Source organism: Chrysochloris asiatica, unplaced genomic scaffold (genome assembly GCF_000296735.1).
Source record: "Chrysochloris asiatica unplaced genomic scaffold, ChrAsi1.0 scaffold00095, whole genome shotgun sequence".
Lineage (NCBI taxonomy): Eukaryota > Metazoa > Chordata > Mammalia > Afrosoricida > Chrysochloridae > Chrysochloris > Chrysochloris asiatica.
The window spans coordinates 1,477,924-1,494,900 of NW_006408613.1; the positions used below are offsets into that span (position 1 = coordinate 1,477,924).

The 16,977-nt window shown below is 37.1% G+C and overlaps 1 protein-coding gene across 2 annotated transcripts in view; it reads left to right on the top strand.

Annotated features, from left to right (window-relative positions):
• Window positions 1-16,977, top strand: part of FBXO25 (F-box protein 25) — a 115,908-nt gene that overhangs the window by 31,067 nt on the left and 67,864 nt on the right. For both annotated transcript variants that reach the window (XM_006866707.1, XM_006866708.1), the window contains exons 2-4: window positions 7,995-8,098; window positions 13,073-13,122; window positions 15,286-15,378. In XM_006866707.1, coding sequence (XP_006866769.1) covers window positions 7,995-8,098; window positions 13,073-13,122; window positions 15,286-15,378 — 247 coding nt within the window. The remainder of the gene's footprint in view (window positions 1-7,994; window positions 8,099-13,072; window positions 13,123-15,285; window positions 15,379-16,977) is intronic.

A 16,977-nucleotide genomic window follows, 5' to 3' on the forward strand; every position in this document is an offset into this window, starting at 1 on the left:
ATCTTCATCAGTAAATGTTTTAAGTCCTTTTCACTTTCAGCAAGCAAGCTTGTATCATCTGCATATCGCAGGTTGTTAATGAGTCTTCCTCCAATTTTTGATGCCACAATTTTTCTTCATATAACCCAGCTTCTCAGATTATTTGCTGAGCATACAGGTTGAATAAGTAATGCCTTACCTATGTTATATCTGTTGTTTTTGTTACTTGTCAGCTGAGTTATTTCTGACTCTTAATGATTCCATGTGTGCAGAATCGAACCACTCAGGGTTTTCATGGTAGTAATCTTTCATAAGCAGATCACTAGGCTTGTCTTTCAAGGTGCCCCCTGGGAGAGTTTCAGTTTATGAGGACATGGACTGCTGGTGTGGCACTGTAGGATCAGCACTAGACTTCGAACTACAAGGTCAGCAGTTCAAACCTTCCAGCTGCTCCTCAGATGAAAAATTGTCGACCTTTTGATTAGTAGTTGAGTGCTTAACCATTTTTTTCCATGAAATGTTTGAAGCTCCCTTGTGTACTCACTGATACAATATGAATGACACATCTCTGTGAGATTCCTCCCCAGAATGTAAAATATCAGCCATAAGACACCAGACAAACCCAAAGTAAAAGGCATTCTACAAAATAATTGACCAGTAATCATCAAAAGGAGAGCACAGTGGCTCTGGGCTGTGAACCACAAGGTTGGTGGTTCAAGCCCACCAGTGTCTCTGCTGGAGAAAGATGAGGCTCTCTGTTCCCACAAAGATTTACAGCCTTGGAAACCCTATGCAAGTTGCTCTAAGTCAGAATCAACTTGACAACACTTAATAACAATCCTCAAAATTGTTAAGATCATGACAGGTAAGAGAAAACTAAGGAACCTTCACAGATCAGAGAGACCTTAAAATTGTGTCAGCTAAATGGAGTGGTATACAGTGTGTTGGATCCTGAAGCAGAAAAAGAATAGTAATGGGAAAACTGCTGATATATGAATAGATTTTGTAATTTTGCTAATAGTACTGACTGCCAGTATTCCTGAGTTTTGATAATTATTATGTGATTATGTAAGATGGTAGGCTAAACTGTTTGAAAGGTATTTGGGATCTCTCTATAATGTTTCTGAAAATCTGAAATTATCTTTAAAAAAATTTTTTTAAGTCATCACTAAGAAAATTAATAGGTATGCCAAAGATTTGGAGAAAATATCAGATTACATGTAACTAACTAACAATAAATTAGTTATTATGTTATTATCTCTTGACTACAAGTCCACCCTAGTGATGATGGATGCTGGACTTTGCAAACCATATTTCTCCTTTGCCAGCTGCTTCCCTGTTTGGCTTCTTAGGGGATGCTAAAGGGAAACTGCAAGGCTGCAGGAAGAAGGGAATTGTTCTTTTCCTGTTGACTTTCTATTCTTGTCAATGTCAGAAATATCTTGTCAGTAACATTTCTTTACTCCAGCAACAGCAGTTTCTTTGCATAGCAGCCATTTTCTACTTTGCTGTTTTCCCAACATTTACCATTAACACCAGCTGACTTACCTCCGTTTACCACTAGATCCATTGTTCCCCTTATTTGAGCTGAGCTTGACTCCAGCACCAACTCAGTACTACTTGGTTGTTGTTATTAAGTACCATCAAGTCAGATCTAACTCACAGCAACTCTGTATAGGGTTTGTGAGGAGCAGCTGGTGGGTTTGAACTGCTGACCTTGTTCAAAGTCTAGTGCTGATCCTACAGTGCCACACCAGCAGTCCATGTCCTCATATACTGAAATTTCAGCACCTTTCTTCTCCCAGTCCCATGGATGAGAATTGCTTTCTGCAGTTCCTTTACAACTGGAATAATTTAGTGTTCTCCTTTGACATTTCACTTAAGTAATTAACAATTTTTACATGCATTTATACTTTTTTCTTTTTTGTTCTTTCGGTTAAAATAAGTGGAATTGTTTTTGTATCTGATCAAACCCAGGCTGATACAGTAACAAAAGGATTGCCCCTCCCACAATTTCTACCACTAAATAATAAAACATTTTATAAAAGTCTTGAACTAACAATTCTCAAAAATACATAAAAGGCAAAAAAAAACACACAAACAGACAAAAAGGTTAATATAGTAGCCATCTGGGAAATGCAAATTAAGACTATAATATTCACTCTCACCCACTAGACTGGCTACAGTGGTAATAAGTAGTCTCTTTCCAGAGAGGAGGACTGGCAGATGAACTACCAGCCTCATAAGAACTAACTGGTATTTTAGGGGCATAGAGTCAATTCTGACTCAGCAGCAGAATGAAACACTGCCTAGTCCTGCACCATCCTCACAGTTGTTCCTATCCATAAGCCCATTGTTACAATCACTATGTCAATCCATCTTTTTGAGGACTTCCTTCTTTCTTATTGACCCTTTAACAGGCATGATGTCCTTCTCCAGGAACTGGTTCCCCCTGAGAGCATGTCCACAATATCTGAGATGAGTCTCACCATCCTCACTCCTTGGAGCCCTAATGCACCTAACAACTGTAAATACTCTTATAGTTGTTGTTGTTAAGTGCTGTCCAGTTGGTTCTTACTCCTAGCGACCCTGTATTGCGTTCCAAGGAGCAGCTAGTGAGCTTGAACCACCAACCTCACAGTTCAAACCAACTTTGCAGTCTAGCACATTAACACAGAGCCAAAACAAGGCCAGGGGCAGACTGTAGAACAGACCATGAATTGCTCATATGCAAGTTCAGGCTGAAGCTGAAGAAAATTAAAACAAGTACTCAGAGACAAAATATGATCTTGAACATATCCCACCTGTGTTTAGAGATCATCAGAAGAACAGATTTGATGAATTAGACAATAAAGACCAAAAACGGGAAGAATTGTGGGAAGACATCAAGAACATCATATAGGAAAAAAGCAAAAGGGCATTGTTGTTGTTGTTAATTAAGAAAGCAAAAAAGAAAGACCAAAATGGATGTCAAGAAGACAATCTGAATCTTGATCTCCAGGGTAGAGATGCTAAAGCATATGAAGAAATGAGGAAGTAAAAGAGCTAGATAGAAAGCTTCATAGAGTATCTCAAGAAGACAAAGTCAAATATTATAATGAAATTTTCAATGACCTGGAGTTAGAAAACCAAAAGGGAAAAACATGCTCAGCATTTCTCAAGCTGAAAGAACTGAGGAAAAAATTCAAACCTTGACGTGCAATATTGAAGCATTCTATGGGCAAAATGTTGAATGATGGAGGAAGCGTCAAAAGAAGATAAAAGGAATACACAGAGTCACTGCACCAGAAAGCAATGGTCGATGTTCTGCCATTTGAAGAGGAAGCATAGGATCAAGAGCCAGTGATACTGAAGGAAGAAGTCCAAAGTGCATTGAAGGCATTGTAAACGAACAAGAGTATGGGAATTGATGGAATGCAAATTGAAATCTTTCAACAAACTGATGAAGCACTGGAGGCACTCACTCATCTATGTCAAGACATTTGGAAGACAACTGCCTTGCCAACTGGTTGAAAAGATCCATATTTATGCCCATCCCAAAGAGAGGTGACCCAGCATAAGGCAGACAATATCATTAATTTTTTCATACAAGTAAAATTTTGCTAAAGATAATCCAAAAATGATTACAAACATACATTGACAGAGAACTACCAGAGGTTCAATCTGAAATCAGACAAGAAAGTGAAATGAGGGATATCATTACTGATGTCATATGGATCTTGACTGAAAGCAGAGAACACCAGAAAGATGTTTACCTGTGCTTTATTGACTATGCAAAGGCTTTTGATTGTGTGAATCAGGACAAGCTATAGACAGCATTGTAAAGAATGAGTATTCTGGAACACTTAATTGTGCTTATGAGGAACCTGTACATAGACCAAAAGGCAATTGTTAGAACTGAATGGGTTAGAATAAGCAAAGGTGTGCCCCAGGGTTGTATTCTTTCACCATACTTATTCAGTCTGTATGCTAAGCACATAATCCCAGAAGCTGGATTATATGAAGAAAATCATGGCATCAGGATATGAGGAAGACTTATTAACAACCTGTGATATGCAGATGATACAACCTTGCTTGCTGAAATTGAAGAGGACTAAAAATACTACTGATGAAGATCAAAGAGCACAGCCTTCAATATGGGTTGTATAAAGAATGTAAAGAATACAAAAAAATAAAAAAAACAAGTATGTAAAGAATACAAAAATCCTCATCACTGGACCAATAAACAATATCCATACAAATGGAGAAAAGATTGAAATTGTCAGAGTTAATTTTGTTCTGATTGATTGTCAACACTCAAGGAAGCAACAATCAAGAAATTAAACGATGTGTTGTGTTAGGCAAATCTGCTGTATAAGACCACCTCTTTAAAGCATTTAAGAGCAAACTTGTCAGTTTGAGGACTAAGGTGTGCCTTATTCAAGTCATGGTATTTTCAGTAGCTTTATATGCATGTGAAAGTTGGACAGTGACTAAGGAAAGCCATAGAAGAATTGATGCATTTGAGTTTTGGTGTTGGAGGAGAATATTAAAAATACCACAGACTGTCAAAAGAACAATCTGTATTGGAAGAAGTACAGCCAGGATACTCCTTGGAAGCCAGGATGTCCAGACTTTGTCTTTCATACTTCAGACGTATTATCAGGAAGGACCAGTCCCTGGGGAAGGAGATCATGTTTATAAAATGGAGGGTCAGAGAAAAAGAGGGGACTCCCAACAAGATGGATTGGCACAGTGGCTGCAGCAATGGTCTCAAACATAGCAATGGTTGTGTGGGACCAGGCAGTGTTTTGTTCTCTCATGCATAGGGTTGCTATGAGTTGGTTCTGACTAGCAACAACAACAACAACAAGTTATTAATTACTTTTAAAATAGCCATTTTTTCTTTATCATTTGTGAAACCAAAATTTGGTGATAAAGTCTAAGGTCTAGAGCCTTAATAGGAGTCTTAACAGGAGCCCTCCTGGTACAGTGGTTACTCAATCACTCATCGGCTTCTGTAAAGATGACAACCTTGAAAACTCTGTGTATCAGTTCTACTTTGTTGCTATGAGTCTGAATTGACTACACAACAATGCTCCATTGCTCAATGCAATTGCTTCTTTGCCCACATGATTCAACCTTAGTTTTCCACTACTTTGGAGAATCCAATGAAGGCAAGAATAACAACAGTTTATAATAATATCTACTAGAAACGTGATGTCACTATAGTCAGCCTGCATGTGTTCTATTCAGGAGTGAAAAGACACATTTTCCTCCCTTCAAATGTGTAAGAATCTGAAACTTACATACCCCCACCAAGGACAAACTCTGAAGTCTATTAAATGTGTCAGTGGGCGTTTATCCATGTTTATTTTCTGTCTGCTCCCACTTTAATAAGTTGTAGCTGAAGTATATTTTGTTGTTGTTAAGAGCTGTCGAGTCAGTTCTGACTCATAATGACTCTGTATAGGGCTTCCAGGGAGTGATTGGTGGATTTGAACTGCCGACCTTGTTGTTCAAACTGACCTTGCAGTCCAGTGTATTGTCCTGCAGCACCACACCAGTATATTAGCTATCACATTCAACTAGAATTCCTAGAAATAGTGCCAGTAGAATTGAAACAAGATAAATACAGAGGAAGAAGGAACAAAAACTATTTCTAGAAAGGGAGTTCTGGTGGGTGCTGCGGGTTAATGAGCTGGACTGAAAACTCAGTTTGAAATGCAAGATTGTAGGTTCAAGCTCATCAGCTGCTCCTTGGAAGCCTTATATAGAGTTACTATGGGTTGGAACTAACTCAACAGCATTTACCAACAACGTTTCTAGAAGACGATGTTTTTTGCTTTTTCTATGATGTTTGTGATTTTAAGTAGAAAAACTTTTCAAATTTGAAAGCCTCTGCAAAAATTTCATGGGGGCCATGCCTAATTTCCCTTGGCTTTACAAGGGGGAAAGGGAATAAAACTCAAAATCAGCCCAAGGTTGATTCCTATAAAGCAGAGGTCAGATGTGACTGTACCCTACAACCTTCTTTGCCCTATTCTGACACTATCTGCCCTTCTCACAGCATGCTTACTTCTTTGCTGGTTTTGATAACCCATTGCAATGGCCACACAGAACTCACAGACAATATTCATGATTATGTTGTTGTTAAGTGCCGTCGAGTCGGTTTCGACCCATAGCGACCCTGAACAGGGTTTCCGAGGCTGTAAATCTTTACGGGAGCAGATCGCCTCATCTTTGGCCCACGGAGCAGCTGGTAGTTTCGAACTGCGGACCTTGCGGTTAGCAGCCCGATTCGTAACCACCTTATTAAAAGAGTGAACCAGGTACAATTCAGGCTCAGAACAACTCAGGAGCAACAGTTACGAACACCTTTTCTCTGCCATGCTGCAGACATGCCTCATTCTTGTTTTCTGCCTCTCAGCAATGTAACCCCTTGGCCTATACCCTGCTTGGGAAGGTATTACAAAGCTCCTTTATCCAGTCTGTGAGAAAGGGCACATTCCCACAACCTCCTTCCCATAGCCACTCAGCTTTACTTGGCCCATGGGTCAGGAAACCTGAGGCTTCTATGTCTCCCCATGCCATCTACTTTGCCACTACCTCTGCTGTGCCACTTTTCCAGTTAGGGATCTTACACTCTCCTCACGTCTCTTCTTTTTTTAATAATCCTGAGATTATCTGTTCCTGCTTCTCTTAGGTTACTCCTTTGAAACCCAGCAGAATGGTGAAATTAACCAGTCACAGCCGTAGAGTCCCATGCGTCCTGTTTGCATGTTTTCACCCAATCATTTGGTGAGAGTCACAAAGATTGTGGCTACAAAAGACATTTTCAGTCAACTCACTGTACCATAGCTTCTATGTTAAGTATTTGAATCGATGACAACAAAATGCTATTTGATTAAATATAAGATTCAACTAGGATCAACAAATTTCCATGAATTGGTGTTATTTAATGCCTGTCATTGAATGTTGTTTGTTTATATGCTTTTCTAAATGCAGTTTTGCTTGTCTTGATGATTTACAACTATTGCTAGTGCTGTTTAAGTCTACTGTGACAATGATAAATAGATTCATTTGGCAGACTCAGCTGTTTTTATTAAAAGTGAATAGTGGTGAGTGGAAAGGGGCTTGTAAACAATTTTCTTGTCAAAGAATGATGGTGGAGAAATAAAGTAATTTTACTTGCTTGGGTATGAGCATCACTTCCATATACGTTAAGCCATCCAGCTTATCTCAACAGAGCCCCTTCCTTACTTTCAAATTGAAAACAATCTTATATATTAGTGTAAAGTAAAACATTTACGTATTTTTATTTTTGTTGATCTAGGATTTCTATTTTACATAGTTAACTTTCGACTAAGTGAAAAAATATTTCATCAAAGAAAATAAGAATAAAAATTAAAGAGTCTAATTAAATGTATTTAAACAGTAAAAAATGCATGTTTGTCTTCATCTGGCTTTGGTTAAAAGTGCCTTACCAGTCACTATATTTGATTGATACTTTATAAGAAAATGTCTCAGTATAGTAATAATTTCATTATTAAATCTTTGAAAGTATAATAGATAAATAGAAGTATTGAGTGTTTCTTCAACTTTGAATCTGGGATATGATATGGCATGTCGTTAGTCAGTACTGGGAATAGTATTGTCATACTAACTTTTTTCCTAGAATTTTTATGGTTTTGTTTATACGTTCTGTGTTTTAATAAAGTATTTTGATATCTGAAACTTCCCTGGTTAAATATATCAACATCCCTAAGAGACTTTAAATAGTCAGTACTTCCTGGTATGGCATTCTCAAAGGAACCAGGAAAGTATCTATTTATCAAAATTAAAAATATATAGTCATTTCAAGCCCATGATTTATGGCTTTGAAAATTAACAAGTTATTATAAAATTTAACATGATTTTTTATCTTAATCTTCTGAATTAATTGTAAATCTAGTATTTATTATATTCTCTTACAAAAGAGAAGCAAATATAGATCTCCCAGAAAAATATTTTAATAAAATGTATCTTTATTTCAGTATCTTAAATAGTGAAGATGAAGAAATATTCAATAATGAAGAGTGTGAATATACATCCAAAAAAAGGAAAAAGGATCATTTTAAAAATGACACAAATACTCAATGTAAGATAATTTTCATTGCTAATTCTGTATTATATTTTAGCTGTTGAATATGTTGACCTAAAAATTATTTTAATATGCTATCATGTGAAATAAAAGATGATATAGATAATTAATACATCATATAAAATAAAAGATTATCTAGATACTTAAATGACCACTGATTTAGTGACAATACTTTTTTTTTTACTTTTTACTATGAATTGAGTGAAGGTTTAAAGAAAAGATCATCAAGTTTAACATTCAACAAATCATACATTTTGTTTCATCTCAATGATTGCAGTCCCTTCTGTGTAATAGCAGTTATCCCATTTCCTCCCTGTGGTTCCTATTTCTATACCACACTCCTTCACATCCATTCTCAACACTGTCCTTAGGTAAATGTTGTTCTTTTGATAATGAATGAATGACCATTCCATAATGAGCATACCTTACTAGTGTTGTTGTCCTCTTTATACCTATTTACTAATTAACTGAAAGTTGGACAACAAGGGTAAATGCCATTCCAGGCTTGAAAGGTGGTCGAGGGTCATAGCCTCGGGTTCCTCCAGTCGCTTTCTGACTAGTAAGCCCAGTCTCTTATTTTATAATTTTTAGTTTTGTTCCACATTTTCTCATGTGATTTCTTTCAGATCAACCGGTGGTTGTAGCCATGCACCATCTAGGTCTTCTGGTCTCAAAGTTGTGGTAACTGATGTTCATCTGCTTCATTTGTTGGAATAGTTGATTTCATGAATCTTCAATTTTCATAACTCTTCTTTCTTCTCCATATAGGAAGACCAATAGTAGTTACACCTTAGATAGCACTCATGAGCTTTTAAGATACCAGATGCTACAAAACAAAGTAGGATAGAGAAATTGTCTTTGTGAACTATGCTATGCGAGTTGACCAGAGTGTTGCCTCAGACTTTGGTCCTGAGTCCCAAGCCTAGCAACTCATTGCCTTAAGATGTTTGATAATATCCAAGAAGTTTTTAATTATGAAGTCAGGTGTATTGATAATTACGGGTGATTAGAATGCAAAGATTGGCGACAAAGAGCAAGGATCACTTGTTGGAAATGCGGCGATGGTGATAGAAATGATGCTGGAGATCACATGATAGAATTTTTCAAGACCAATGACCTTTTCATTCCAAATACCATTTTCAAACAATATAAAAGACGATTATACACATGGACTTCACTAGATGGAATACACAGATATCAAATTGACTGCATCTATGAAAAATGAGCGTGGAAAAGCTCCATATCATCAGTCAAAACAAGGCCAGGGGAAGACTGTAAAAGCAGACCATCAGTTGCTCATATGCAAGTTTAGGCTGAAGCTGAAGAAAACTAAAACAATTCCATGAAAGTAAAAAAATGACCACAAACATATCCCACCTGAATTTAGAAATAATCTCAAGAACAGATTTGATGGATTAAACACTAATGACTAAGGAACAGAAGAGTTGTGAAATGACATCAAGAACATCATACAGGAAGAAAGCAAAAGGTCATTAAGAAGGTAAGTAAGAAAGAAAAGACCAAAATCAATGTCAGACAAGACTCTGATATTTGCTGTCCAGCATAGAGATGCTAAAGCAAATGGAAGAGGTGATAAGGTAAAAGCTGCACAGAAAATTTCAAAGAACAACTCAAGAAGACAAAGTCATGTATTATAATGAAATGTGCAAAGATCTGGAGTTAGAAAACCAAAAGAGAAAAGCATACTCCGCATTTCTCAAGCTGAAAGAACTGAGGAAAAAATTCAAACCTTGACTTGTAATTTTTCTTCATCGTTCAGTATTTGGGCAAAATATTGAACGATGTAGAAAGCATCAAAAGAAGATGGTAGGAATATACAGAGTCACTGTACCAAAAAGAAATGGTCAATATTCAACCTTTTCAAGAGGTAGCATATGATCAGGAGCCAGTGATACTGAAGGAAGAAGTGAAGGTGTACTGAATGAAGGCATTGGCAAAGAACAAGGATCTGGGAAATGATGGAATATAAATTGAAATCTTTCAACAAACTGATGCAGCACTAGAGACACTCATTCAGCTATGCCAAGATATTTGTAAGCCAGCTACCTGGCCAACTGATTGAAAGAGATTCGTATTTGTGCCCATTCTAAATAGAAAGGCCCCAACAGAATATGGAAATCATCAGATAATATCATTAACATCATATGCAAGTAAATAATATTTAAAGATAATTCAAAAATGACTGTAGCATTACATTGACAGGGAATTGCCAGAGGTTCAAGCTGGTTTTAGATGAGGATGTGGAGCAAGGGATGTCATTGTTGATATCAGATGGATCTTGGCTGAAAATAGAAAATACCAGAAAGATGTTTACCTGTGCTTTATTGACTATGCAAAGGCTTTCATTCTATTATGCTTAGAGTCACTATAAGTTGGAATCCACTTGAAAGCACCTAACAACAAGAAGTTTTCAACATTTTACCCCCTTATGCTTTACCTCACACTTAGGTGTATTTGCAGCAAAAGTACAAATATCCTCTTTCAAACACTCATATATATATGTGGTATACTCTTACGCTCCTTCCCATACCCATTCAGCCTGTGTATTGTCCATGTATCTATGTTCAGAACTTTGTTGTTCCAGTAATGTGTAATAAAACTATTTATGTCTATCCCCTTTAAACCTCATATATCTTTCAGTGTTTTTACCTATTTTCATCATTCTTCTGCCAAACTCCTCCTTCTTGTATATTGTGCTCCCCACCATCTAAATTAACATGTGTCTATCCTCTAGTCTGGAGTCCTGGTGTGGTGCTGTGAGTTAATGTGCTAGACTGCAAAGCCGTTTGAACTGCAAGGTCGGCAGTTCAAGCTCACCAGCTGCTCCTCGGAAACCCTATACAGGGTCACTATGGGTTGGAACCGACTCGATGGCACTTCACAAGAACAACATTCTCTAGTTCAGGGGTGAAAAAACTTTTCCTGCCAAAATTTATAAAATCATTCAAAGGCCATGCAAAATTATCAACTTAAAAGTTAGCTAGTTTTTTTGGTTAAACATTTTATTAATTCCCCTGTAATGTGATGACTAAGGAGCTCTAGCATAGTGGTTATGAATCAGGCTGCAAACCACAAGGTCAGCAGTTTGAAACTACCAGCTGTTCCATGGGAGAAAGATGAGGCTCTCTGCTCCCGTAAAGATTTACAGCCTCGGAAACCCTGTACAGGGTCGCTATGAGTCAGAACCAACTCCATTGCACATAACCAACCAACCAATGTGATGACTGGAGTCCTGGTGGGGCTCTGCAGTTTAATGTGCTGGACTGCAAGGCCAGTTTAAACTGCACAGTTGGCAATTCAAGCTCACCAGCTGCTCCTTAGAAATCCTATGAGTTGCTATGAGTTGGAACCGACTCAGTAGCACTTAACAACAACAATAACAATTGTGATGACTGGGTATGTGGTTGCCATGGTAGGTCTAGATCAAATGATTTCGTAGGCCCAATATGTGGTTCCATGGGAGAAAGATGAGGCTTTCTGTTCCCATAAAGATTTACAGCCTTGGAAACCCTGTACAGGGTTGCCATGAGTCAGAACCAACTCCACGGTGCATAACTACCACCACCACCGTATGATCTATGGGCCAGACATCGCCCTCCCCTGCTCTCCCTTCCCTCCCACCCCTGGTAACAATCAAAGAAAGTTTCTTATAGCATGAAGCCTTTTCTAGAGTTTTTACAATAGTCTCATATAGTATTTTTCCTTTTCTGATTGTGATTGACTAATTTTATGCAGTATAATGTGACCAGACTTTTTATAAATAGCCATTTTAGTAAGATTATTTAATAAAGCTAGTAATTATACAAAACATAAAATAGCAAGACCCACAAAAGTATATCTGAAAGATTACATAGCAGTCATGAATTCAGTTCATCAAAGCCTCTGTGTTTCACTCCTAAGCAGTGAGACCAAATTGTGAGGTATCTTGATAATCCAGGATTCACTGAAGATAGATGCATGGCTGGATCTGGATTTTAAGAACCCCTGGAAGCAGGAACACTGATTGGAATATGTTATAGTTGCCTATGTAAAAGGGATTAAGTGCCTATATTAATAGGATTTAGCATTATAGCAAAATCATGAATCAGTAAGTTTTTTCAAAGGCATGAATACACTCAGTATATTTTAAGAAGCTAGGAACCCTACTGGAGTAGTTATTAAGTGTCTGATTGTTAATTGAAAATTTGGGAGTTTGAATCCATCTACTCCACAGGAGAAAGATGTGACAGTCTGCTTCCCTCAAGATTTCAGCCTTGAAAATCCTTTAGGGCAGTTCCTCTATGGTCACTGTGAGTCAGAATCAACTTGACAGCAGCAGGTTTATTTAAAAAGATAGGGTCATGTGGAGAATATAATTATATAATTTTTCTACAAGTTTGAGTTATATTAAAAACTTACATATATGGAGTATATGTATATAAGAGACGAACAGAAATTTTATTGGGTTCCTAAGAGTCCCTAGAAAAGAATATCATGCTTGGTAATGTGGAGGATCAGTGAGAAAAAGGAAGACCTCCAGTGAGATGGATTGACACAGTGGCAGCAGCAGTGGACTTAAGCCTAATGATTGTGAGGATGGCCCAGGACTGGAATATGCTTCATTCTGTTATGCATAGGGTTGCTATGAGTCGGAGCTGACTCAACAGCACCTAACATTATTGGGAGCTTATTAATAATTTAATTCAATTTTAATAACATTTATGTTTTGATCTTATTAAAGTTATTAATAACACTTATTAAGGTTTGGTATTGTATTAGAGAGTTTTCCATATAAAGATCTTCAAGCTCCTTTTAAGTCAGTATTAGTAAACAAAGCAATTCTGCAAATATATAACTGAACAACAGTAACTCCTATCTCTGTAGTAAGATAATTTTGTTAGTGTATAATAAATAATCTTCATTTTGAAATGATTCACCAAGCTTTATAAACAAAGTTAATTTTTATTCTAGGTTTTTATCGTGAAAAATGGATCTATGTCCATAAAGAAAGCACAAGAGAAGTAAGTATTCTAAGAGTGTACTTTCTTTTGTTTCGAATGAATATGTAATGTCATATCAAATAAATTATTTTATGTAGTTCTGACTGAAAAACTAAAGTTGCACAAACTGATTGATGGGTGCCCAAACTGTTGTGCCCAGATCAGTTATAGACAAGAGTAGAGCTTTTCATGGAAATTTTAAACAAGTGGGATAAGATCCTGAAGCACTTCTTGGAAGAATTGTAGCAGGAGCTGACACATAGCTTTAGCAATATGTTCCTGAAAACAAACCACAGTCAATGTTTAAATAATGATTACCAAGAAGTGGAAATGGTGCAGTCAAAACAAAGCATACCAGTCAAGAGCAAAAGTCATGACCATAGTTTTTAGGGAAGTTCAAGACATTTTGTTTGTTTCCTTTCTGGAGAGTCAAAGAATCAAAAAAATATGCGTATGATGAGAGTGTTTTGAGAAAGTTAGCCAAAGCTTTAGCAGAAAAATTCCAGAGAAAGCTTCACCAAGGAGTCTTTTAATAAGACAAGGCTCATGTTCAGTCCTCTCATCAGACAAGAGCAATTTGGCCAGAGTTTCTATGGTAAATTATCAGATATCCACCTTACAGCCCTAATTTGGGTCCTTCTGACTTGTTTGTTTTCTAATCATAGAAAAAAAATCTCTGAAGAACAACCATTTTTCTTCGGTTAATAATTTACAAAAAGACGGTTAACATGGTTAATTTTCCAGGACCCTAAATTCTTTAGGATTGGACTTAGTACTGGTATCATCACTTTCAAAATGTCTTAAACTTGATGGAGCTTAGGTTGAGGAACAGAATCCTGGTGTGGCACTGTGGGTTAATGCACCAGACTGCAAAGCCATTTGAACTGCAAGGTCGGCGGTTCAAGCTCACCAGCTGCTCCTTGGAAACCCTATACGTGGTCGCTATGGGTCGGAATCAACTCGACGGCACTTGACAACAACCACATGTTGAGGAATAAAGTTTATAGTTCGTGTTTTTATCTTTTAATTTCATTTTTTGATGAACTTTTGAAGTCCCCTCATAGAGATGAAGATTTTTTGAAACTGATGCTTAATTATATGTTCTACATAATGGCTGTTTATAAAGGACAGTTAAATATTTCTTTTGCTTTATTTTAACACACTGATCTAAATGAAGAACATACAATTTAACCTAGTATAAGAAACAAAATGGGGACTTTTTAGGGTGTGGAGATGTTACATGGATCCTCTGAACAGGACTATAACCAGGCTTCAGGAAAGTACCAAAACTAGGAACTGAAAAGGTGATACACCTGGCTCCAGTTCTCTTCTCCACCTCTCATTGTGCATATTTATTACTCTTACTTGATGCTGCTGCTTATCCACATGACAGAATATGTTGTCTTACCACTTCTGAGATTACTTACACGTATGGTTTTATTCCCCCTATAAAGGTAGGCAAAATCATTTCATTCATGTATGATATTTGTGGTCTACTCTGTAAATCAGATTTAATTTCCAAGGAAAGAAGAGGCCACTGTGAGATGGGCAGATACCTTGAAAAGTTGTTTGTGTAACATTTAGAACTCTTTATGTTGAACAGAGAAAGAAATGAAAGTAGCAATATGAACTGTGATTGATAGTTGGTCACAATCTGTCTATGTATCATTGCTTCCACATCTTCCAGGAAAAATTTTTGCATGCAATGGAATTTCAGAAAAATACAAATGCCTTTGCCAGATTTAAAAAAAAAAAAAAAAATGCACAGATTAATTGAACTGTCAATTAGAAACCCACTCATTGTCAGTGAGTCACTTTTAGGGTTTTTAGGCCCTGGTGGTTACAATTCTGACTGCTAACCTCAAGGTCAGCAATTTGAAATGACCAGCCATTCTGTGGGAGAAAGATTAGGCTTTCCACTCCGGTAAAGATTTACAGTGTTGGAAACCCTGTACAGGGTTGCTGTGAGTTCGAACCAACTCCATGGCACATAACCACCACCACCAATCTTTACAGAAGCGAACTGCCACATCTTTCTTTGATAGATTGGTTGATGGGTTCAAACCCACCAGCCTTTCAGTTAGCAGCCAAAATCTTAACCACTGTGCCACCAGGGCTCCTTCAACTGTCAATTATATTGACTAATTTTAACACTTTCATTATTGTTTTGTTTTGTTTTTACAGAGGCATGGCTATTGTACCTTAGGAGAAGCTTTCAATCGCTTAGACTTTTCAAGTGCAATTCAGGATATCCGAAGGTTCAATTATGTAGTCAAAGTAAGTATTTTATTTCCTAAGCTATTTTGATGGTTCTTTTGAATAACTGGGTTTTTGTTGTGGTGGTGGTTTTTTAAATGTTATAAGTATAAAATGTTCAAAATGCTTTTGGCAACTGCATAAAATTATACCTCTTGCATGTATAGGAGGGAAATAAAGAAGAAATGAGGTCAGGAGAATTTCTCTTATATTGGTGTTATAGGTTGAAAGGGCTTTAGGAGAAGTTAGATCCTAATCTGCCTTTGTTAGGGTCACATGTGAACTGATGATGCTTTCATGTCTTCTTTGAGAGTTTGCCTTAAGCTCCAGAATTATCTTTTACATGCATTGCACCAAACTGTATATGTGATTTGGAATCTCCCACATACTAATAAGTGTTAATGATACAAAGAGAAGACAGAGAAATTTTTCCATGGGGATTTTTAATCTGTTGATTTGAAATGGGTTTTCTGGTTTTTGTTTTTCACAAAGAATGAATCTTATTTAATTGAGGGAGGACTAGCTACTAGAAAAAAAAAAGAATTTTATATAAAATAGAACTTCACAAGTGTTGTATTATATGAATGATATATTTTTAGAAGGGATTTTTATCTTGGGTTTTATACTCACAAAGAAAAAAATCTTAGCTATATAGTCTATTTATTCTTTTTTAATTGTGTAAAGATTAATTACTATTCAGCTTCATTCTGTTATAGGTAAAATTATAGTTTAGGAATTAATAATTTTGTATTTTTAGTGGTACTATGAGACATTGTAAACATTACTATTTTAATGGCTTTTAGACATGTAAAAAATGTTAATGGAAAGACCAGAAATTGACATGTTAAGTAACTGTAAGCCAGAAAGGAAACCATTGCTAAGTTGATTCCTGTTCATAGTGAGCCTGTAGGATAGAGTAGAACTGCCCCCATAGAGTTTCCATAGGATGTAATCTCTATGGAAACAGACTGCCTCATCTTTCCCCCATGAAGTGACTCGTAGGTTCAAACTGGGCAGCCTTTCAGTTTGCACCCCAGTGTTAAATTACCTTGTTCACTACTGCTCCTTACTTTAAGCCTCAGGTAATTGTATCCATTTGGTTTACGCTCTCATTTTGCAGAAGTATTGCTACTAGGCGTCTAGGTCATTTTTGCACAGGTTTATTCCAAACAAAACATGTTTAAATATGTCTCTGGGATCAGTGGATGGCTGCAGACAAGTTCTCTCAGTAATACACTTATCTTAGTCTCATTTGTTGTTGTTATTGTTAAGTGCTGTCGAGTCGGTTCCATCCCATGGCGACCCTATATAGGGTTTCCGAGGAGCAGCTGGTGAGCTTGAACCACAAGTTTTGTAGTTCAAACGGCATTGTAGTCTGGCGCATTAATCCACAGTGCCACAACAGGACTCGTCTCATTGTTGTTGTTAGGTGCCATCGAGTCGGTACTGACCCAGAGCGACCTTATGCACAGCAGAACGAAACATTGCCCGATCCTGGGACAGCCTCACTACTGTTGCCACACTTGAGTCCATCGATGCTGCCACTTGGCCAATCCATCTCATTGGGGTTCTTTCTCTTCTTCTCTGACCCTCCACTTTACCAAACATGATATCCTTCTC